Source organism: Macaca fascicularis, chromosome 16 (assembly GCF_037993035.2).
Source record: "Macaca fascicularis isolate 582-1 chromosome 16, T2T-MFA8v1.1".
Taxonomy (NCBI): Eukaryota; Metazoa; Chordata; class Mammalia; order Primates; family Cercopithecidae; genus Macaca; species Macaca fascicularis.
The window spans coordinates 45,658,373-45,683,740 of NC_088390.1; the positions used below are offsets into that span (position 1 = coordinate 45,658,373).

At 40.1% G+C, this 25,368-nt stretch overlaps 1 protein-coding gene across 14 annotated transcripts in view; it reads left to right on the forward strand.

Moving 5' to 3' along the window:
* The window catches only part of BCAS3 (BCAS3 microtubule associated cell migration factor), a 711,835-nt gene that overhangs the window by 518,033 nt on the left and 168,434 nt on the right, over positions 1-25,368 (forward strand). For 6 of the 14 annotated variants that reach the window (XM_065531261.1, XM_065531260.1, XM_065531264.1 and 3 more), the window contains one exon: positions 22,606-22,629. The exons of the other annotated variants lie outside the window; for them this stretch is intronic. In XM_065531261.1, the coding sequence (XP_065387333.1) occupies positions 22,606-22,629 (24 nt within the window). The remainder of the gene's footprint in view (positions 1-22,605; positions 22,630-25,368) is intronic. 14 annotated transcript variants of the gene reach the window in all.

A 25,368-nucleotide genomic window follows, 5' to 3' on the forward strand; every position in this document is an offset into this window, starting at 1 on the left:
TTGAAGCCTTAACACTCTCAACAAAGAGTTTACTTTCCTTTTTTCCCCCCTCATTTTCTTTTTTTAAAAAAATACTTATTTAATTTTTAATGGTTGAGTTTACTTTTCTTCTTATTTTACTTGTTTTTCTTCTAAAGGAGCTGTCTGGGCTAACTACTCCATTGGTTAGAATATGATGCCTTTGAGCCCAAAATCTTGTTTGATCTCAGAATAGGCCAAGTTAATATTTTACAAAGAAAAGCTGAGAATTATATGGCATCACCATTAGCCTGCCATTGTCAGAAGAATATGAGATGAGCTGAGTATGTCTTACTCAATGCCAACCAAGAAAAACAACTCAAAAGCACGTCTTGTTGTTCTCAGATGGTCTGAGTTTTCAGAAGAGAAAAGGTGATGAGTAAATTGTAGAAATAAATAGCCTAAATAACTCATAGATTAAGTCAATTAAGTAGAGATTCCCCTTATGTGTCTGCCCTATTTTAATGTAGGTAATCAAGGTACTGAATTTTCACTAGACAGGTTGTAGTATCAGCATAGTGATGAAAGTAATCTTCCTCTGCTGTGAATTAGGGCTAATACTAAATTTTGTGTGGTTGCTAAATAAGTTTACTGTGCACTAGCTTGCTCTTCATAAAAATTATTTAAATTACATTAAATTTTATTTATTCATTTGTAGCTCCTAGATCTAAAAGGGAATAGTTTTTTCCCTCACAATTTCCAGACTTCTCTTTTATTCTTTTTTTCAGGACAAAGTTTCACTCTTGTCACTCAGGCTGGAGTACAGTGGCGCAATCTTGGCTCACTGCAGCCTCCACCTCATAGATTCAAACAATTCTCCTGCCTCAACCTCCCAAGTTGCTGGGATTACAGGTGCCCGACACCACACCTGGCTAATTTTTGTACTATTAGTAGAAACAGGGTTTCGCCATGTTGGGCAGGCTGGTCTCAAACTCCTGACCTCGTGATCTGCCTGCCTCGGCCTCCCAAAGTGCTGGGATCACAGGTGTGAGCCACCGCGCCTGGCCTTCATTACAGTTTTTATTTTGTCTTCCTGTTTTCTGGGGGATAAGAGGGGAACCAAAAAGATAGTTTATGAAGAACTTAACAGTTTCCACATTGCCATTTCTGCAAAATCAGGAAAAGAATAACAGATGTATTACAGACTAGTTAGGGAGAAAAGTGATCAAAAAACACTTGATATTTTTAAATTCGTGGCAAGTTTGAGCTACATATTTTGCCTTCCGTTCATCTTTGTAACCATTTTTTTTTCCAGGTTGAGTGTGATTCTTTCTTCCCAGCTGGAACTTTCAGGCTTGTCCCCGAGACCAAAGGCTCAATCAGTGTCACTCTGCAAAGAATGTTTTCAGTGTACGAGTGTCCTCTCCTTGGCACTCATTTGGGACAGTCAGCACTGCCCCTGCCCCAGAGCTAATTAACTGCATTGCCATCAGAGCTCTGAAGTGACAGAGGCAGAGGGCAGAGAATAGAACCAAGAGATCATTCAAAATGGGGTTCAAGCTGGGAGGCAGTGCCCGGCCCCCTTCTTTCACAGCTGGGGTTTTGGCAGCCTGTCCTCGGGTTGTTCAGCCTGGTGACCCTAGCCGCCTGTGATTTACTAACTGTTTTACAAACGTTTCCTCACTCTGGGAGGTTTGATATACTCTTCATCCTCCTCAGCTCACCAGAGTCACTCAGTCTCTGAGCCAAACCTGCCTTTGTTTACAACTTTTCCGGAAATTTTCACAGAGGGAGGGAAACTCTCCCTCCTCTTTCTGTGTTTTATTTTTAAGTCAACACTTTTCTCAAGTTTATTTGTGCTAAACCAAATTCTCCTACAAGGTATTGCTCTGTATTCAAATGGGAATTGCTGCATTTCTATAAATAGAATGAAGGTCATGTGAACGAGTTCAGAAGATTCTAGATATCACATTTTACGGGACCTTTACATTTAGTTCACTATTTTTTGAAAATAATATTCTATGTTTGGATTTGTCTTTTTTTCCCACATTCATATTAGACTGCGCATTATGTGAAAAATTGAATTTGGGAAACATTGAGTGGAATATTTTTTAAGCCAAAATACCCATGTTAAAAATAACAAAATGCGTTGTTGCTTCATCATTGTAACTTTCTGAAAAACAGAATTTATAGCCCCTTTATTAAATATTTCTAGAATATAATTCCCTCTGAAAACACAGTACCAGGGTTTTTTTGTTTTTGTTTTTCTTTAAATCTCATTCCCATTAATTGCTCAGTCTTTACCTTGGCTGAGAATGAAAAACTGCCTTGGAACTTATTAAACATTTAGAAGAACTCAAAGAAAAATTAAAGAGTTGGCCTGGTATGGTGACTCATGTCTGTAATCCAAGCACTTTAGGAGGCTGAGGCACGCGGATCAGTTGAGGCCAGGAGTTCGAGACCAGCCTGGGCAACATGGCGAACCCCCTTTTCTACAAAAAATATAGAAATTAGCCTGGCGTGGCAGCATATACCTGTAGTCCCAGCTACTCAGGAGGCTGAAGTGGAAGGATCACCTGAGCCCAGAGAGGTTGAGGCTGCAGTGAGCCGTGATTGTGCCACTGCACTTCAGCCTGTGTGACAGAGGGAGACCTTGTCTCAAAAAAAATTTTTAAATGTCAGGATAAAAATTTAGGAAGGCTGATTCCATCTGCAATCAAAGGCTAACTTTTGGCCCACACTAAGTAAGAAGTATTATTTTTCTCATTTCTACCTATCAAAAAAAGGTTGAAACTAAAAGGAAGGGAAAAAAAGGCATTATTTCTTTCTTCCTTTTCTGTCTTCTAGAGCCAGAACAGACAGTATATATCCTAAATTGGATACAGCCAGAGAACAGTTTCCTGATAAAATATGTTTTAGGAAGGAAAAATGGTTACATTTCAGCATATCCAGCTGGACTTCCTGGTGGGCCTCCCACATTGTCAACATCAGTACCATTTATTTGTTGACCAACAGAAGACCACCAGAATGAGGTATTTTCATTTCTGCATACTTCTAATTCTACAAGAAAGATAGCTGTTGAGAGAGCTAGTATGAAGGAAATGGCAAACAAACACCATAGGTGATCCTGTGTGACATTCAGGAACTATTGCAGACTTCCAGGACCGAAGACAGTCTCCTCAGCCATAATGTCATTGACCTTGACATACTCAGAACAAATTGGTCTTTGTGATTGCTACCACATGCTGTAGCGCCTCCTAACCCTGCCATTGGTCTGGAGTGAAGCGGGGCAGGAGAAAGAGCTCCTCATCAGAGGATATGCTTCTTTTATGTTCCTTAGACCCTTGCCCAGCATGCTTTTCCCACTCTGTTTAGTCTTAAAATGGCTAATTTAAAGTTTCTGAAGCTTCGCAGGAGCCACAGAGTGTACCTAGTTTTGCCAAGCAAGGACTGAATAGGTGAATAGTCATTGTGTTCTTAGGGTGTGAAACTGTTTCAGGAGCAAAAGATAAGGCAAACACAACCAAAAAGACAGCCTTTCTGCTTAGTTAGGAAGATAATTTATGTCCCCAAAGCTCTTTCAGTGATCTATACCCATCAGACCAGTAGAATTTGAACTTTTTTCCCAACTGAAGAGTCAACTGAGATGAGTAATTAGCACACTCCTCACTTCTGATTTTCTTTTATGTCTGTAGGTTTTTCCATTTGTATGGAGAACACAAGTTGTAGCCAGTGAAAGTTTGTATAGGCCCCTCTGTTTCTTGCACTCTAGTTATAGGCACTTACTACATGTTTCTTGAGTGAATGAATGAATAAGTGATTCCTGGACAGATTGAGATGTATGGGATACGTCATAATCCTGGTAAAACCCTAATTAAACACAGTTGAACCATTGCCTTATGCACAGGGCAACCTCAGGCAATTTCTGTTCATCATGTCTGCAGTGGTCCCCAAATTCTGAAGCAGAGATGTCCAGATGCTTTTTCAGTGCGGAGGGTAACTTTCTTTATATTTTATCATCAGTAAGGTCATACTTAACTTGGTTTGTATGTATTAATATATCTATAAATGTTGGTAGTTCCTTTGTGGCACTATGAATGACTATAATATTAACTAAACTGCATTTTTAGATTAGAAAATTGTGAGAGGGGACCAAGTGCAGTGGCTCACACCTGTAATCCCAGCACTTTGGGAGGCCAAGGCAGGTGGATCACCTGAGGTCAGGAGTTCAAGACCAGCCTGACCAACGTGGTGAAACCCCCATCTCTACTAAAAATACAGAAATTAACCGGGCGTGGTGGTGCACACCTGTAATCTCAGCTACTTGGGAGGCTGAGGCAGAAGAATTGCTTGAACCTGGGAACAGAGGTTGCAGTGAGCCAAGATCACGCCATTGCCCTCCAGCCTGGGCAACAAGAGCGAAACTCCTTCTCAAAAAAAAGAAAAAAGAAAAAAGAAATTGTGAGAGGGGATCCCCTATGAATGTACCAGTTTTTACTTTGATCCAATCAAGTTGTTTTGTGTGGTTTGGTTGTTTTTTTGTTTTTGTTTTTGTTTTTAATTTGATTTCTACATGGATTCAAAATAATTTTCTTTGGAAAGAACAGATATGTCAGGGGAACAAGTGACACATAAGCTACAACAGTATATTTTTCAAGCACATCTTTATTTGAAGATGCAATATTAGTATTTGTTCTTAGCACCTTTTTGAAGTTTTCTTCACATGAACTCTTGCAGTGTGCCAAGGATAGCAGAGATGTTTTTTAAACGTTTATTGGCTACACACATAAAAGAACAGAAATTCCAATTTTTCTTCTCTGTCCTCATATTACCATATCACCTGTTCTCCAGCCTATGTTTTTCTTTCTGTAGTACAAGTGATTGACATCGTTTTCTTGTTGATAACTATGATACTTACACATCTGTCTTGTTCTTCTTACTGTCTGTGTATTAATATTTCTGGATGAAGATATATATTAATTCATTTAATCTTCATTATAACTTTAGGGTGCAGATACTGTTATTATTCTCTGATAGATGAGGAAACTAAGTTCAAGAAAGATCCCAAATGTGTACAAGGTTACCAAGACAGTAAATGCATGACTAGATTCAAACCAAGATGCCCTGGCTCCTAAGGCTGTGCTTTTAATCATCAAGCTCTTTCCCATGGCATTCTATTCTGTGAAGGTATTATGATCTAGTTGATGGCTTCCCTGTGGATGTTGTCTAACATTTTTTGCATTTACAAACAAAATTGCAGTGAACATCTTTATACATATTTCCTTGTTAGCATCTTAGAAGCATGAATATATCTGCTTCTCAGCCTCCCACCCAAATTTCTATGTTGCTTTAGAATCCAGAGGAGAAAATCCACCCTCTCACATGGCTCAAGGAAATATGCTCACAGAGAACCCATTTTTCAGTTTTCTTAGAGTTGTGAGATATAAACTAAGAGAAATAAGGTACATATATATTTGTGTGTTGCTTAGTGAGAAGTGGTGAGTAGGAATAATTTTTCTGTTTTTGCTGAGATCTTCTTAGTAGCATGGCCAAAAACATTGGCTTTGCAAAATTCTCAGTCAGATTCTTGCTCTTAAATAGAATTAGAGGGGAAAATTACTATTAGTCTTGAATATAGAAATAATAAAAAACTTAGATAATGTTGATCACATACCCTTTTTTATTATATCTTAAGTAACTTATTTAATCTTTTAGAAAGTGGTTTATAAAAGATGTATTGATTTCTACTTAGGATTTCAAATCTAAATTCAGGATGGGAAGGTTTCACGAACTTTCCAGAGGCTGGTAACTTCCTCTTCCACTTTCCTAGGCTTGGCCTTTTTGTTATTGTATTGCCTACTCATATATTTGACTTTTCACTGTATTTCATTTTGTCTAAAGCTGGACTCTTCTCCCTCCAAGGACCAGAGAATTTTCTTCTTGATGTTCTGTTAAAGCCTTGCTGAGCTCTGACTCAGCCTGACTTTAAATCCATAGTTTCGTTTTCTAACATTATTAATGGTTAATATTGAAGCACCAAAGAAAGGAAATGTGCTAGTAAGTGTCATTTAAAAAAACTGAGAGTTTTTCTTCTGTTATGGACATTTCTTATCCTCAGCTTGAGTTTAACTCGAATCTCATTAACCCAGCTTAATTTGAGGATATTCTAAAAAGAAAGAGGGAGAAACAAAGCACGTGGTCAGCCCAAATGCTAATATCCGAGACTCCCTTTTAAAGCTACTAGGTCCATGTTTCTATGAAGAAAGCAGGTATCCATGTTGTTGATGCTCCCCAGAGAGAGCCTCAGACACATTTTGTTCCCAAACAGAATTAGAAGGAAAAGGTCTGCTTAGCTGTCTTTTCCTGTTTAAAATACAGCTGCCCCTGCAGTAGAGCCCTTGTCAGCTCGCTGGTGCTCTCTGCATACTTGCGGTGCAAGTCTATGATATAAGTGGTGTAGAGTGGTTTTGTTGCTAAGAGAAAAGTGCTAAAAAAGAAAAAAAAAGGAGGGCCTGTATCTCTTGTATAGCTCAGATCCTTTGGGTATTTAATGTACAGTTTCAGCAAAAGACACTCAGAATTATACCTCTGGTTGGTTCAAAATTGCTTAAATGTTGAAACATATGGTCTCATGTTCCATTTGTTAGGAAACAACCAGCTGTTCTCAGCCTGCCAAATCCGAGTAAACATCCACTGTGTGGAAGAGTGAATCTGAAGTGGTTCAGTAAAAACATAAAAGCTGTTTTTGCTGAAGAAGAAAAAAAAAAGGCCACCCCGAAACAACAGCTAGTGAAAAAAAAAAAAAAAAAAATCTTGTTCTGATAACGTCTTTTCCCTGGCTTGCTTAGAGTGGACTGTGGAGTAGGAATGACTCTAGAGCTGTTTCAATTTAAAAAGATTTGTAGGCAAACTTCCTGTCGTCTTCTGTTGGCGAAAATCATGACTGTCTTGGTTCCAGTGATTATTTTAATAAAATGCAATTATCTGAATAATTAATTTATTTGACTACTCTACTGTGTCCTCCATTCACAGAGGCCAAAATGTCAAAGATCAAGTAGATTGGGAGAATAGGAAAATTCTCATTATAAAGGCAAGGGGAGGAGGGAAAGGATGAAATATTTGGAATTTCAGTGCAGTGGTTTCTATTTATCCGAAATGTCAAGGGCAGTGTAAAATGTATTTTTAAAATGTGTTTCTGTATGGTTTGTGCCCATTCTTGGCGTGGCTGTGGCTGTACAGAGGCCATTGTTCTTTGAGGAGTATGAGGGGGTGTCTTTGTCCAAAGTGACAAAAAGAAGACTTGGAAGACTGGGCTTCCTTTGTTCCTGTGCGGTGCTGTAAAATTTGGTTTGAAATTAGGACCTCAGGGAAGGACCTTCAATAGCGAGCTTTCATTTCCTGCCAGCATTTTAATCACTCTGGGGTTTAAAGTGGATGGCCGGCCAGCATAATGGCCCTATGTTTAATAGAACAGCTTGTATCTTGAAGGCCAGTTAAGGGATCTGTCATCCGCCCAATATTCGTCTTTTCTGTTTCCTGTCCATTTATGAAGATCACCCACCCTTTTAGGTGGCTTCCCTGGATCATTTTGTAGGAGAGCTGCTGCCACTGCTTCTTAAAGAGGCTGAACAGAAACCCAGTTGAATGGGGTCCAGTCTTCAGCCCATGCAGGGAAGTTCTGCAGAGTGCTTTAATTAGACACGAAGTTCACCACATTTGGGAGTTGATTCCATCAGTTGTAGAGGGACTGTGTCAGATTTCACAAAAATATAGAATAGGAAGATTAAAATTTATCCATAGCTCAGAATTATTAGCACCTATTGAGCTGATGTGTGCTCGCATCGTCACTGTGGTGGATGTTAATGTCATCCTGTCATGCACAGGAGTAACTTACCTCCTGAGGGGTGAAGTAACCTGGTGGGTTTGATCCTGTTGTATACAAAGGAAATTCACAGTTTTTCTAATACAGTGGCTTGTTAACTCTGAAGGCAGGCTTCCTTTGGAACCATTTAGAAATTTACCTTTATAGTTTATTAGATGATATCCAGAACTCCTAAAGAAGTAAATATTGGAGACAAGTCTTGAAAGAGCCAGCAGTGAGAAGTAAGGGTTCTGAATTTCTTCCCCAACTCATTCCTAGTGGATAAGAGTAAGATAACATCAATAAAAGCCTGAGATTCACTAAGTTTTCATGTAGGACCTGTCACTGAAATTGCTCTGTGACCAGGTGGTAAGAATGGCCTTGTGTTGTCAGTAATAGTGAACTGCTTGGCAGAAGTAATTTTAGGGGTAACTATTAAATAGGATCACAAAGTGTTTCCCTGACTCTGAGTAATAACATACATGAATGAGGGGAGAGAAGGAAGGGACCTTTTCAACTACTAGCACACTGTCTGTCTCATCTCATAGCCAGTTGTACTGCAGACAAAACCACAGAGAAGCCACTTTTCACGGACATTTTTCTTTTTTTGCAGATACGTGTGGGTTATCATGGGGAAATAAAGGCATGCATAAACCTCATTCAGCAGTCTTTTCAGATAGAGCCTGAAAAGATTCTATCACCAGTCTATCTGAGGTCAGCTTAATCCATACCCACGGAGATGATGAGCCAAAGCCTTAGCTCCCATAGCCTTCCCTAAGCTAGGGTACCAGCACTGGATGGGGGACAGGAGAAAAGGCCTGGGGCACGGGAGAGAAAAGGCAGTTGTAGAGAGTAATGTTTGGAGGCATTCTCAGTTATTCAGAAGAAATGGAATGACGTTAAAATTCTCCCAAAAAAGGTTGGAACCACCTCTGCTTCCCTTTCCCCACTCTGTAATCAGTAATCAGTAATCATTGTCTGGTGTGTTCAGATGATAATCCAGTTGGCCACCAAGGGGTTGTGCTTCCTTGCTGACTGTATTTGTGATCTGTAAGACTTTTCAAACACGGATTTAAACATCCAGAGACTCCTGCCTCTTGAGAGCCATTCTCCCACTGTGTCCCTTTGACTTCTTTTGTCATGTCTCTAGTGCAGATTTCCCAGCTGCCCAGTTTGAGCTCTTTTGAGTTGACCTCCCTTGGATGAGTAGCTCTTTGAAAGCTGATTTAAAGTGAGTGTTGCTCCACCTAAGAGCTGTTGGCTGAAAAAAGCACTGTCTACAACAGCAGAGGTGGCCGAGAAAGGCAGACAGGCTCTCCTGAGGCTGGTTTTGCAGATTAGAATTGGTCTAGTAGGAATTATGCATCATTAGACTGAGATTCTTATGTTTGCATCCAGGTCATTTCTCCATAAAAAAAAAAAAAAAAAAAAAAAAAAAAAAGCCACTGACATTTCAGCCAAGGAACCATCATTGTACTTACACCAGTCTGTTCCCACACATGAAATGTTATGCTTCAAATAACCGCTTAACAGCTCATCTGAAGGTCCAGAGTATGTTTACTGGGTAAAATATTTCAGGCATAGACTTGGACAGAAAGCTGCCCACCAGGGCAGGGCCTTAGCATAAAGTTAATATCGTCAAAGATCTGACTATAATCCATTTCATTCACTGTTGCAGTTTGCTGTGTGGGTGTTTCTACAATGTGGGAAACTCGTTTCATTGAAGAGTCTGAATATTTTGTAAGGATGTGAAGAGTTGCAAATAATCTTTTCTGTAAGGCTATGAGGAGAAACAAAGCAGCTAATGTTAGAAAGAACTGGTACACGATTGTTTTCTGTCATTTGTAAAACTAAATAGGAATATTCTGGTCTTTACAGATTTATATCCTCAACTTGTTGCTCCTTAAAGATTATACAAAAAGCATACCTGTGAAAAGATCTGTTCTACTGGAAGGATATCCTGTTTTGAAGCTCAAATCGTTTTATTTTTATTTACATATTTATTTTCAGAAATAGGGTCTTCCTCTGTCACCCAGCGTAATCATAGCTCATTGCAGCCTCGAATCCTGGGCTCAAGTGATCCTCCATCCTCAGCCTCCCAAAGCACTGAGATTACTAGTGTGGGCTACCACGCCCAGTTTTGAAGCTCAAATAGGTTTAAAATATAAGATGATATATGTAATAAAGCATAATTCTTTGTCTATAGAAAATGTGTCTGTATGTTCAAAGAGCTACCTAAATTCTGCTATATTAACAAAAGAAAAGGTATGGAATAAAGTGTTTATATATATATAAAACTATATTGTATATTTATAATATAGTAAAAATAACATATACATGTATAAATAAAGATATATACATATAAATATATAATTATTTCTGTGTATTCAAGTCAGTAGAGTTACCCAAGATGCCTTCATTTTTGCCTTTAGGCAATGAGATTATGCTAGCCTTAACTGTAACTTTATTAGATTCAGTGATGCTAGTTTCCAATTTCCATTTCTCAGCTTCTCTTTGGAATCACAATTCATTAGAATCATTCATTAGAAAATGAATTGGCCTTTGTGGATACCCCATTCTTAGGCTATAGCGCTTGGTTAGCATCGTTCCTGTAGGCTGCCTTTGGAAAATTTGCCTGTATCTATATAACTCCCAAGTCCTTCCTTTCAAAAGCCTTTGCTTATACTTTATCCCTTATTCAGTTAATACCTTTTTCATTATATTGTACATAAGTGCTTTTATGTTTTAGATTTGAATCCCAACCAGATAGTTCGGGATAGTTCTTTGGGGGCAGGACCCATGTCACACTTTTTCTGTATTCCTCAGAACCAAGCACACTATTTAGCATGTTAAGTGTTAGTTTCCTTTCCTTGTTAAATTATTATATATATATATCCACCTAAGAGCTGTTGGCTGAAAAAAGCACTATCTACAACAGCAGAGGTGGCCGAGAAAGGCAGACAGGCTCTCCTGAGGCTGGTTTTGCAGATTAGAATTGGTCTAGTAGGAATTATGCATCATTAGACTGAGATTCTTATGTTTGCATCCAGGTCATTTCTCCATCAAAAAAAAAAAAAAATGCCACATATATATATATGGTTGGTTTTTTGTTTATTTGTTTGTTTTTGTTTTTTTTCTTTTTAGATTGAGTCTCACTCTGTCACCCAGGCTGGAGTGCAGTGGTGCGATCTTGGCTGACTGCAACCTCTGGCCCCCAGGTTCAAGCGATTCTCCTGCCTCAACTTCTCGAGTAGCTGGGATTACAGGCTCCTGCCACCGTGCCTGGCTAATTTTTGTATTTTTAGTAGAAATGGGGTTTCACCAGCTTGGCCAGACTGGTGTTGAACTCCTGACCTCGTGATCTACCTGCCTCGGCTTCCCAAAGTGCTGGGATTACAGGTGTGAGCCACCGCGCCCAGCCTATTCATATATTTTTTATGAAAGAGTCTTATTATTTGTTTAGTTGACAGGAAATTTAAAGCAAAAGTAGTGCTATAACCATCCTACTTCAAATTCCTAGAATAATCTTTCCCGCTCCTTTCATTTTAGCTCTTCTGTCTTCCTGACCTTTAACTGTCTTTAATGGTCTTATATTTGCGTGTTTTTTTTAAGTAGTGAAAGAAAGTTGGAGGAGGAATGTACACATGGATAGATGTACATTTAAGTGCAGCGATGGATTAGAACTCACACATTCAGAATTTTCTGGATGTGGTTTAGTATATCATGATTACCAAATGACAGCTCCCAACATGTGATTATAAGGGGAGCAGGCAGGGAAGAATTTCATGAAATCTTAAACTTTGCCTTCTGCCGTTTTTTATTTGTCTGAGGGTGGTACAGAAGGGACTATAGTAATGTAGTGCAGAGGGAAGACAAGTGAGGAATTATGGCAGCCAAATGTCTCCCAAAGTGAAAGACAAGAAGAATGGTGGCTGCATGTGATTGCTTCACTGCACAGTAGGCTGGAGATTCTACCTAACCTCACAGGACTCCTAGCATGGCTGGTTTCAAAGCTCATTTGAGCTATAGGAATAGGCCAGGCACGGTGGCTCACACCTGTAATCCCAACATTTTGGGAGACCTCACGAGGATCACATGAGATCAGGACTTTAAGACCAGCCTGTCCAACATGGCGAAACCCCATCTCTACTAAAAAATACAAAAATTAGCCAGGTGTGGGGGCAGGCACCTGTTATCCCAGCTACTCGGGAGGCCAAGGCAGGGAGAATTGTTTGAACCTGGGAGGTGGAGGTTGCAGTGAGCTGAGATCATGTCATTGCACTCCAGCCTGGGCCACAGAGCAAGACCCTATCTCAAAAATAAATAGATAAATAAATATTTTAGGCCGGGCGCGGTGACTCATGCCTGTAATCCCAGCGCTTTGGGAGGCCGAGGCAGGTGGATCATGAGGTCAGGAGATCGAGATCATCCTGGCTAACACAGTGAAACTTCGTCTCTACTAAAAATACAAAAAAAAAAATTAGCTGGGTGTGGTGGTGGGCACCTGTAGTCCCAGCTACTTGGGAGGCTGAGGCAGGAGAATGGCATGAACCTGGGAGGCGGAGCTTGCAGTGAGCCGAGATCATGCCACTGCACTCCAGCATGGGTGACAGAGCAAGACTTCATCTCAAAAAAAAAAAAATTTTAATGAACTATAGGAATATTTTGATGGACTGTTCTTTGGAATTAACAGGTCCATAAGCCAGTGGCCTTTCTGGAAAATACTGAAAGCTAACTATTCAGAAGAGTGTGTTCTAGCTAAGGGTGTACTATTCAGGTGGTAACCAGTAGCTACCAATAACAAGCTTGTTGTTGGTTTCACTGCAGAAAATTTACCACTTGCATGTCCTTACTGCATTTGTTTACCCTCAAGAAAAAGAAATACAGCCTCTATATACCTCTTACACCCACTAGATAGAACTAATCAGGATCTCTTTTGATAACTGGAGTAGATAAGCAGGAAATATAACTAACCAGGATTAATTTCATATTATCTGTTATTATAGTTTTTCCTGATCTACTCCTTGACTTAACCTAATTCTTTTCAGTTCAGGGAGCTTCCTGAAAATGGAGGACGAGGGTACATTTCACCTATGTCTTATGCTTCAACTGTTTTTAGAGAGGAACAAATCTCTTTTGAAACTCATTTGCTAAAGAAGATATTTTAGGGTCACTAGCGAAAGAAAAGTACTTTCTTAGTTGATTCTTTTTGCTCTGGATGGAGAATCTAGAGATCTGGGTTTTTACTCATCTTTGTCAGTAACTAGCTCTCTGTCCTTCTGACACTTCACTTCTCTGTTCTTCAGTTTCGTATTTTGTGAAGCATCTGCACTAGATGTTTCCTGACCTCCCTCTAGATCTGTAGTAATTCTATTGATATATTACTTGAAGAATACAGGCAACATTTAAATGTAAATTTCCAAACACCTGCATTCCAACATCTCCATAAAGTGGGAACCAACATACATTATGCCACTGACTGTAAAATACAGAGGAACATACTTTTTAAGCCACTTAAGCTCAAACTAAAATTGTTAGAAACATTAACCTCTCCCAATTTCCATCTCTTTTCACATTTACCGCCTTAATTTGCTAACCCCTCAGTTCTTGATATCCGGGCTCCATTATGTGAACACTAACGTCTCTTGGTGCGGTAGTTCTCAGCCTTGACTATATGTTAGAATTCCTTGGAGACCTTTTAAATAAAATTCCAGTTGAAGTTGGAGCTTAGGCATCAGTATTTTTCAGACTCCCTGAGTGATTCCAGTGTACAGCCAGATTTGAAAACCTTTGTCTTAGTCAGATCTCTGTGCTTTTCAGGATATAATAAGTAAATCCACTTTTCTAGTATATTCAAATATATATTTTGGTTGGTTCTCCCAGTAGTAGACCGCTGATATTTCAGAACTCTCTGCTGAATATTTTATTGACCATATATTTTATTCCATACTAATTTCTCTGATGGTCATATCACTTCCTTTGGAGAGATAGCACCGTTTCAGATTAGGTGGCACAATGTGAATTTTCTATTCCCATTTCCTAAGATTAAATGTTAAGCTAGCAGGGAGATGCCTTAGAGTATCGTGGGATGTCCAGAAGTTCAGGATGGCCTGAGACAGATGAGAGGATTTAGGGTGGTGTTGATGTGTGTTTATTTATAACACCAGGTGCTGCTCCTAGTGGGATTACATCACCATTTTGTCAGATTTTTCTTAAGTCTACAAGGTATTGAAGGGGAAGCTTTTTTCTTTCAGCAGTCTGCTCTAGCTAAAACAGAAGTATAAAGTAAAAATACTCAACAGCTCAAATGGACATATCAAATTGAAACGTGTAGGATTATAGTATATATCCTTGTACCTATGAACTAGGCAGGTCAATAAGTATTTGTTTATTTTATTTATTTATTTATTTTTGATATGGAGTCTTGCTCTGTTGCCCAGGGTGAAGTGCAGTGGCAATCTCGGCTCACTGCAACCTCCATCTCCCAGGTTCAAGCGATTCTCCTGCCTCAGCCTCCTGAGTAGCTGGGATTATAGGCACCTGCCACCACGCCTGGTTAATTTTTGTATTTTTAGTAGAGACAGAGTTTCACCATGTTAGTCAGGCAGGTCTTGAACTCCTGACCTCGTGATCCACCCACCTCAGCCTCCCAAAGTGCTGGGATTACAGGTGTAAACCACCGCACCCAGCCTATATGTTGATTTTATGTGATGTGAGATGATTTTCAAATAGACTATTCCATGAAAATGGAATTAATGGATTTAATTGAATTAAATGGAATTAAAAGGATTTAAATGTGAATCTGCTTGAATCTAAATACCTTCATATAGGTAGTCAGTCTGCAAAGTTGTTTGCTTACCATGTATAGTTTAAAGTTAGCACTAGTTTTGGCTTGGTGGGGTGGCTGACACCTGTAATCCCAGCACTTTGGGAGGCTGAGGCGGGTGGATCACGAGGTCAGGAGATCGAGACCATCCTGGCTAACACGGTGAAACCCCATCTCTACTAAAAAATACAAAAAATTAGCCAGGTGTGGTGGCACACTCCTGTAGTCCCAGCTACTCAGGAGGCTGAGGCAGGAGAATTGCTTGAACCCAGGAGGCAGAGGTTGCAGTGAGCCAAGATCGCGCCACTGCACTCCAGCCTGAGTGACAGAGCAAGACTCCATCTCAAAAAAATTAAAAAATAAATAAAAATAAAATTAGCACTAGTTTTAAAGTATCCTCCATTTTTTGTGATAGTGAAAATTTAGATTCCTGAAAAGAATAGATTATTTTCCCAGCTGGATGATTTCCAGTCCTTACAATGGTTTGGACGCATTTGGTAGGCATATTGTGACCCCAAAATCATTTTGGCTTAGTTTGGCTTGCCCCAGTAATGTAAATTATAGGAAATCTTTCTTGAAAAAGATAAACAGGAACTAAGAGCAGAAATGCTTCCCCCCATCCCCACCCCAACCTCCCCTCATGGTTATTTGGAGCTATTAAAGGAGTGGGCAAATAAATGAAGGGCATATTCCCAGGACCTAGACACTCTAAAAGTCTGCATTTTTATCCTGTTAGGTTTTCCAGACCTGATATCATTAGGCAGCTTCCTCTGACTAGTTGATTTTCTTGAGAAACATTATTCTTGATCCTGTAACATCCCACACTGCTTTGCTTCTACTCCTCTAAGCCTTTTTTCCCCTCCCTTCCTAAAAGTAATTTTTTACAGAAATTCCTAGTGCCAAGCACAGAATAAACTAGAGAAGTGTGGGACTTCTCTATAACAGCAGTCTTGGTGGCTGGCTTTGTTGCTCCTCTGAGAGGCCTTCATTTTGAATGAGTACTGTTATAATAGATCACTGATAATTTAGTGGACGGGCTACCACCAGAATCCTTGGGATTATCTGATCTTCCCTAAGTAGCTCTCCATTCAATATTGCTGTGTTTACCATCTGGTTATTATATCACAATCTTGATCCAGCCAGAACAAGAACTGAGATGGTTAAAGGAAAAACTCCTAAATGTTGGGTCATGAGAGATTAAATTGGGCATCTTACAACTTGTTCCTCCTGGAGCTGCCTACACTGACTTTCTCAGTCCGAAGTCCCCTCTCTACTGCCTCATTCCAAGGCTGCTGTGAGCCCATTATCACAGTGAGTAGTAGCATCCAGAGGTTAGGTAATGCCCCTTTTCCTAGCCAGAAGACTGAAGACTGGATTCTCCTAAGATTATTGGGCTTACCTTATTCTATTAAAATGGAAAATGCCCAAACCCCAGTCTGTCTGTCCTTAGAACCAGGGAAAAGGACCCTGAGACATACATGCTATTGGCATCAGTTAAATATCACGTTCCTAGAGGTCCTACAATCCTGTATGTAAAGCTACAGTAGGTAATTACAACTGCATTTTAATTATTTTGGTAATGACTCCCTTCCTCTCACCAAGAGGCACAGGGATGGATCTGCACAGTTGCCTGCTATGAACATTGTGGTTCAAGTAGCTGATATTTGTTGTTTAAGCAAGCAAGACATCCAGCCGATGGACTGAACGTCTCCATTCCATCCTGCTGTTTAGCTTTGTGATTAAATAGCCACTTACTCATTTCCTGTATTGTCACATAACTTTTCAGTTCTCAATTTGCTGTGAGGACAGAGACTTAGCTAGGGTTACTGCAGGTCCAAATTTGCCTAGGTCCCAGCTTTACTTGTACCAGTTTAATTATCATTGCCGCTTATGTCACCCAAAAGTGTACCAGTTTGGATGATAGTCACCTTATTTATCACCCTATGTTAAGCATAGGAGAACCAAAAGAAAGAGCTACTAAATTGAGTGATACCAGAATCTGTGCTTCTAAAGTAATTAGAATTAGCCTGTATGTCCCATTGTTTTCAACACAAGTAGTGTCACTTGAATCCAAAAAACGTGATCTCCCTCCTTATTTTCTATTTGCTAATAAAGGATGGCTCTCTAGAATTAGGATTCTGAGCTTCGTAACTAATATTTTTATAGGAAATATGAAACAAAGCAGTAAAGTCCAAAAGCAAATAGGTCTATAGCCTTTTCAAGAAGTGTTCACTCTTCTTATGGGGGACGAAGGTGAGTAGATGATGGTAGAATAGGTTGTCCTCTAAACATACAATCTCTGAGAAAGATCCCTGTCCAGAAATCCTGTGTCTCAGTGGTACCCAGTGATACCCTGGAGAGGAACATTCCAGTGATTGCTTTCTGGGCATATTTCCTAGGGAGTTTTGGGAGTCATTCAGTGATCAGGTTCAGGACTTTTGGAGCAGATCTCAACATACAAGAGTCTTCCTTTCTCATAGGTGGCCCATTGACTTGGTCTCTGTGTGCCCACATTACTGGTGCTGCCAGCTCAGGGAGTTTATGAAATTTTGATGTAGAAATTAGATTGTTGCTTATCTTGTACCGTCTTGCTCATAGTATTGACAGTACCACTGAATTGCTTGAGGCAGATAGCATCTCAGCGATCACTGTGCTATTTCAGCTTTCTGCTGCTGACAACATCAGAAGTGTTTTAACAGGGTTTTAATGGGCAGCCTCTGTAGCTCCTTGGAGGGTTGCAAATAGCTGCCGTGAGAAACCCTCTCTGCTGCTCTGGGCTGACATGCCCTCTTTTCTCATCCAGCTGCTGCTTGTTTAGATGGCCGCCTTCCTGGTGACAAGCACTTCTTATTTGGGCTGAGCAGTAAGGACTTGAATTCCAGAGATGAGATTGTGTAACATAAAAAAGGAAAGGTCTTTTAAGGACGTTTTCTTCCCATCCTGTTTGGGGTAGGAAAAACAAGGCAGGTTATGGGGGGAGAGGAGTAGGGCAAGAAAGAGGGTCTAACCAGAAATAAGTTTGCCATTCCCAGAACCTTTCAGAGGAAAATTCTGGTGTGCTATTAAAACTAAAGTTTTCGGCCGGGCGTGGTTGCTTATGCCTGTAATCCCAGCACTTTGGGAGGTCGAGGCGGGCAGATCACAAGGTCAGGAGTTCGAGACCAGCCTGACCAATATGGTAAAACCCCATCTCTACTAATAATACAAAAATTAGCCAGGTGCGGTGGCGGGCGCCTGTAATCCCAGCTACTCAGGAGGCTGAGGCAGGAGAATCGCTTGAACTTGGGAGGCGGAGGTTGCAGTGAGCCGAGATCGTGCCACTGCACTCCAGCCTGGGCAACAGAGTGAGACTCCGTCTCAAACAAAACAAAACAAAACAAAACTAAAGTTTTCTCATTTGATGGAGTCACAATAAACTATTTGGAGAATATCAGGCCCAAAGCTTCTATTTTCTATTTAATAGCTTACCCACATTTTAGAGTTTACAGTTAATTAATGCTCTGTGTCAACTTGGTTCCATTATTTGGTCTTCAGATTCAACAAAGTAGCTGAATTCTCAACTAATGACTTAAAACTTCAAATTTTAGGATTAAACGGAATGGATATCCACTCCACCTGGAATTCTCTTTGCTGAAACAGTGAGGTAGTTCGGTGAGGTAATACAATGACACTGCATTGATTTCCTCCCTGTGGCGCCAAAGACAGTTCTTGATCTCTGCACCCAGTGACAGCAGGGTAGTGGTAAGAATGGAAGGAAAAAAAAGTGGCCAGATTAACTAAGTTATTGGTGTGATACAAGAACTTGGTCTAATCAGGAAGGGAGCTGGGGAAAAGATGTCTGTGTTCCAACTAGAAAGTGTAGTTCCTAGTAGGATCCCAGTGTTGCAAAGTGTCAGTGCAGATATCGGCTGCTATAATCGTTCCTCTACGTCACTTTCCCTTTCAGGGACATGGAAACAGTAGTTTGCCTGGCTCATTCTAAAAAAGATCTCAGAATACTTCCTTCTAATGTTAGAGAGAGAGAGAGACTTCCTTTACTTCAAGCCCTACCTACTTACAATTGGTTTTTATCATTATCACCATCCACAGTGTTGCAGGCTGCCTGAAAAAATCTCCTATCAGACACTTAAAGCCATTTCACAGCTTCCTCTTCCCAAACCACACTGATAGCGCCGGGTCATCATCTGTCCTTCAGAGATTTAAGATTCTTAACTTCTTGTCACCAGCAGAGGCATGACTTTAGCTATTAAGGGATAAATCTGATTATCATGATTGGAAGAAAAAGCCAGTACACCTCTGGGACACATTATGGCATGGATCCTGTTTCCCCTTCACTTTCTTAGAGCTGGGCATCTCTCCTAAAGCTGCTGTTGCTGTGTGCTATTGGGACTGTTACCCCAACCAAGATCCTAAAAAAAAGGCTTAGATGTGCCTGTGGTTGGGGTGCTCTGCAAGGCACCAAGAAAAGAAACCTGCAGAAGGCTACATACGATGAAGGAAAAACCACAAGAATGTGGGCTACAGGAGAGTACAATGTGAAAAGTATAAACCCTAGAGTTACCCAGAACGCTAACCACCTCACTAACTAGGAAATGGGTTTGCCTGCCTCTGCCAGTTTCCTCATTTGTAAAATGAAAATTACAGTGAGAATTCTAACTTACGTCATAGTTGGTTGGGGATTAAATAAGATAATGCAGTATGGCACAGTGCCTGCCACATGGTGACGTGCTTAACAGGGGCTGATATTACTCGTACTATTGAGAATACATGCCTGCTGCTCTCTAACTGTACATATCCCTCTGTGTGTTCAAAGTGCTTAATTTTAGGGAGTTTGTTAAGTCATACTGACATAGATACAAATATAGAGAACATATAGTGGCAGAATAAATAAGCCAAGATATGAAATAATAATGGGGAACTGTAAAGAAATGATAAAAATAAGGACTCAGCATAAACCTTTGAAAGAAAGGGCCTCCATAGGCTTGTCAAACCATAGGCTTCAATTTTGAAAACCTCTGTTCTCTTTTACAGTCGAAAAGCAAGAAACTTAGGCTTGACTAACGAGTATGGTCTTGGTGTGGTCCTTCCTTTCTGGAGGCCTCAGTTTTCTCTGTAAACTGGGAGAGGTGGAGTAGATGGTCTGCAAGGTAGCCTCTGATCTAAAATTCTGTAAGTCTACTTAAAAAGAAAACGAGTCATAGCATTCCTCTTTCTGCTGTTGCTCAGCGGTATTGCCTGAGGTACAGATGTTTTGTGGATCTCCCCGATACATTTTTCTGTGAAATCTCAGGCTCTGCCTCATGTCTCTGCAGCTTAGTAATAACTGAACATGGTTAATTTGTTCTGGTTTATTGCCGATTGGGTGATTTATGTCACGTGGTATATGGGTTTTTTTGTTAATTTTCATTCAGCAACTAGTGGTCTCGGTCAAGGTGGGCCATGGTCACTCTGCGACTCCAGGTCAATTCGTCTGCCTGTTGGCTTTTTTTATTTTTGCTTTGAAGTTTCCTTTTGCCTCAGTCAGCTGCCTTGAATGAAATTATCTGCTGCTGCTCTGGGCTTGTGATTTCCTTTGCTTTCATGTTTGTTCCCTTTCTGAAAGGTGGGGGTTGTAATTTGTTTGCTGTTTAGGAGCCAGCCCTTCAGCTTCCTTTCAGTGATAGCATCCTGCCTGCCACACTGGACTTTTCTCCTTTTCCAGTCCGGTTGTTCCCAAAATCACTATTTTAATTCTCTGTATTTAAAGAATACCAAGGTTGTTCCCAAAATCACTAGTTTAATTCTCTGTATATGAAGAACACCAATGTAATATCTCACTTTCCTTAATCACAACTGCAGTTGGTAACTGTGGAATGCATTTCCTACAAATATTAATTTTACTTTCAATATGTGACAGGATGCAGAGCCTTTTGTTTGTTTGTTTGTTTTTCAGACGGAGTTTCACTCTGTTGCCCAGGCTGGAGTGCAGTGGCGCGACCTTGGCTCACTGCAGCCTCTGCCTCGTGGGTTCAAGCGATTCTCCTGCCTCAGCCCCTCAAGTAGCTGAGATTACAGGCATGTGCCACCACGCCTGGCTGATCTTTTTGTATTTAGTAGAGATGGGGTTTCACCATGTTGGTCAAGCTGGTCTTGAACTCCTTACCTCAGGTGATCTGCCCACCTTGGCCTCCCAAAGTGTTGGGATTACAGGTGTGAGCCACCGCCCCCAGTCACAGAGCTGTTTTTTAATAAATATTCAAAACATTTTAAAAGTTAATAGAGATACCTCTAATGCAGTCCTAGAGAGCTTGTAAATTGTCTGACCTGGTCATTCTCCTGTCTGCCCTTGGGTACCGTCCCCATGCTCAGGTGCTTTCACTAGCTAAAAGATATCTGTAACCCGGAATCATTAGAAAGGTTGCAAGGTTCTTTTCATGATGTATGCTTTTTTAAAATTTTAAACTAGCAATTAGGATACATTTGAAAGGAAGAATATCTTGATTTCTTAGATATCGTAGAGAACAACTTATATTTGCACCTCTGGGGGCCTTTGATGAGGTGGCCATTTAATGAAACACTCAGCTCAAGTGTTTTCAAAACAGCTGATTTATTACACTTGGATACCTTATGGTGTGTAGAGTTGTGCCTGAAGTTGTCAACCAGGGAGCAGAGCTGGAACCCGGTTGTAGTGATCATGTCTGAAGGATGTCTGCTAAATATCATGTGTTCACGTTTGAATAGAAGGTGGGTCAGAGTGAAGTTGTTAATCTGCAATGTTTTTCAACCACCTCGAATTGAGAGTAGAAAAGCATTTGCTTTATATCAATTTGATAGTCCATCTTTTCTCCTATATTTGATTATAGAAAGCAGTTATTTTTATGCTGTATGTTTACTATTTTCCCATTGATTTATAAGAGAAATCTTTGAGCATCTGTTATGTGCATCTCTGTACTATGGATGATGGGAAGATATACAAAGTAAAGTTCTTGTTAGCAGGAAGATGGACTGAGTATATGTATGACCATAAAGTGATATCAAAAGTACGGGTGAAGTTGTGGCAACATTCAAAGGGAAGGGAAATCAATTTCCTCTTGAAATTCAAGAGAGATTTCATGGAAGAGGTATCATTTGAGCAGAGATTTGTTATATGGAAATAAGAAAGGAAAGTCATCCCAGACAGGGAGAACAGTGCTCAGAAAACAGGGTGTACATATAGGGACGAGCAGGTGGTTTGGTTTGCCTATCAGTGTGGCAAGGACAGCAAAAGGAGATCAAGTCTGAGAAATAAGACTAGAGAGTGTAGTCCTCTGAATACTTTGCAGTGTTTCATATACATCTGGAGTCAGGTGATTCGCTAGGATTTGCATCTTTGCGTCTCCACTACTTACCTCTGTGACCTCGGGCATATTCCTCATCATCTCTGTACTTCAGTTTCTTGGTCTGTGAAAACTAACAGGTGAAATGAATTCTAAGAATATGTTTCATTTAATGCAGTAAATCTAAAATATCATTGTTTCAAGATTTAATCAATCTAAATATAGATTGACGTACTTTTAGCACATTTGGCTTCAGCCTGGCCATATTTCCAGTGCTCAGTAAGCCACATGTTGCTAGTGGCTACCACATTGAACTGCACAGATCTAGAACATTTGGAACCCATTCTTCTGTTCTCCTGTCTTTTGTTTTCTGTACACAAAGAGAGAAACATTAGGATTGAACGCAAGCCGTTTCATGCTAATATGCATAGCTACCACTTACAGATGTTGTTGAGATGCCAGAAGTTAATCCAAATACATTTTGGTCTCAGTTGGCCACTGGAGACTTGTCAGCAGTTACATAGAATGAAAGCAGTCACTGCTAGCAAGTCTGTCCTTTTGGACAAACAAGTATTGCTTTGCCTTTTTTTTTTTTTTTTAAGAGAAATAAGACTCATCTCTCCTTTATTCTTTCCTGACCATGCTTGCCTTTGTATTCCTGACAGCCTCGGAAGGACACAGATTATGTGGTAAATATAATAATTACCCCTTTTCACATAAGACGCGGCCCTTTGCATTCCCAGCACTGATCTAATTCCAGTTGCTTCTGAAGTTTACCTTTTACACTTGTGTTGGTTTTAGCCAGTGGATACTATGTCAAAGGTCATGAACTTGTACACTTCCTCTCCAAAGATTCACAGTATCAGTGCCCAGTTTGTCACGATCTCTCTAGATTAGTTTATTTAATTTTGCCGCGGTTGGTTAATTCACAAAATCATAAGACCTTTTTCTTCTTTCAAATGCATAGCGAGTGAGGGACAAAGAAGAAGGAAAAGGAATAGAATTCAGTTTCCTCAACATCTTAATGATCTCGGTTTTAAGTTCTTCTATAAGTGTGTCTCTGTGGATGTTGCTTTACTGCTTAAAGCATCTAATTGAAACCAGATCCTTAAATCTCTTTGGATCAAGAAGCAGTAGTAAGCCCAGGGCATATTATCCCTACAATCCAGAAACACTTAGGTGTCTTGTATTTGATGTACATGTAATAGTTTACTCTCCAAGCTCCTTTTTCTACCTAAAATCTTAGTGATGTAGTACAGTAGTAAAGGGGATCTTTATTCCTGTTTTGAAAGGATACAACCAAGGTAGGGAAGGCTTCATTATTGGTGATTATTCAGAAGAACTATTTTCTTTACATATGCTATGGAAACAATATTATTTCCAGCTACAGAATACAGTATTTGATTATACTTTTGTAAATTGCCTGCTTTTCCCCTATCATCTGCTAATTCCGATTTGATACTGTTCTGTGTTCAAAAATACAGCATGAGCAAGCTGTCATGGTGCCTGTCTAGAGTCCCAGCTGCTCGGGGGTCTAAGGTGGGAGGATCATTTGAGCCCAGGAGTTTGAGACCAGCCTGGGCAATATAGCAAGACCCTATCTCTAAAAATTAAAAAATGTTTCCTAAAATATCTACTGACCATAATAGTGTCTATCAAATGCATTTTCACATTCTTGTCATGTCCAAAATTCTCTGTTAAAAAATTCAGGAAATAATTGTTTTGCGATACCTAATTTTCAGGTAAGCCCAGCTGGTCTAGAAAGATTGGCAATATTTGAAACATTTAAATTATATTAAAAGTTTTTCTTGTTTGTATAGTTGAAGAAAGAGTTAAGACATTTCAGACTTTTGTTTGGAGATCTTTGTTAAGTGGATTAAGTGGATTTTATGCTTGCTTCTTAAAATATATTGAATACACTTTGCTGTAGGACAGGGCCTAGCCCATAATAGGCATGCAGTTCTTATTTGAATTGTGTTGAATGACTCACTGTTATGAGCATCCAGTATTTACTAGATCTTAGATTTTAAGGGTTGGAATTTTTTCAGTGTGATCTTTTTTGCTCAGATGCAAAATAGCTCCAGTACTCATGTAATTTCTGTATTTTTTCCTTTTCTGCCATCAAAGCTGAGAACCTTATCTCTTAGAAACCTTTAATCGACTACCTAGTATGTGCCAGATACCCACAGCTTTACATGGGATATCTCATTTAATCCTCACAGCAGCCATATGAGATAGCTGTTACTGTATCACATTTACTTATTAGGGAACTGAGCTTCAGAGAGATCACATTTGTTCTGACTGTTGTCAGTTTGCCTGCCTATATCCTGTGATATCCCTTTCGTTTTTAATTTGTTGCTTCTAGTCCTGAGGACCAGAAATCCAGGTAAATAAAATATGCTCTGGTGGGCTTTCCTGATGGGACCCTCGAGGGAGGAGAGGATGAAGACCGGGAGAGGAGTTCCAGGTTGGGGTATATGAGGTGGTTAACTGGGTGCAACGCCCCTTTCCCATCGGTTATGCTTACTCCATATTTAAGCTAATGTTACGCGGTTAGCCTGAATGAACTGATTTTGGCTAGACCCTTTTCTTGTCTAGGAATGGAGGAATTACCTGAATGAGTAATTCCACAGACTGTCCTAGAGGGGCTACAGACTGCTCTGAGAAGCTAGTGAAATTATGAGTCCTCTTCTGAAAAAATGCAGATACTCATACGTATACAATGTCGCATGTGCTTTCAGGGGTTTCAGGACCCCTCTGAAATCCATCCCGGGATCCCAGATTAAGGTAATTCATTTGGCCTCTGTGGGTGGATGTTAATCACTAATGCTGTTATAACCTAAACATGTCCCTAAGACCAGAAATTATAATTAAGAACAGAGGAACTCTAGGGACTGTAGGAAGTTTGAAACAGAAAAGGGCTTTCTTTAGCTTTCGGGAGGAATTTGTGTTTGCCCATGAATGAAGTGAAATGACCAGGTAGACAGTAGAACCAGGCCTGTGTGCTGGGGAGACCTTCTGTGCCCTAAGGCCACATGGCCGAGAGACAGGTGGGAAGCCAAGGAAGAAGAAATTGGGCATAGGTCTTGTTAATTTACACCAGCCCATCAGGTTAGAGCACACTCGGGAAAGTTCTTGCTACTCTGAAGGCGATTTTTAGAATCAGAAACCTGTACTTGAGAAACATAACTTTTTGTGTTATTTATATTTTCTGTAATGATTGTCTTTTGCTCTCTGCTTGATTTTATGTAGACCTTGTACTAAGGTCAAACATTGAAAGGGAATTTTGCAAATATCTGAGCCTGTCAAAAGGGAAGAATAGGTGATGCAGTGGGGTTGGCAGCACTTTTCCTATTACTTGGGAGTGAACCCTCAGGGAAATAAAGTGCAAAGGCTTAGCCACAGGTGTAGCCATAGAATCCCTTTCC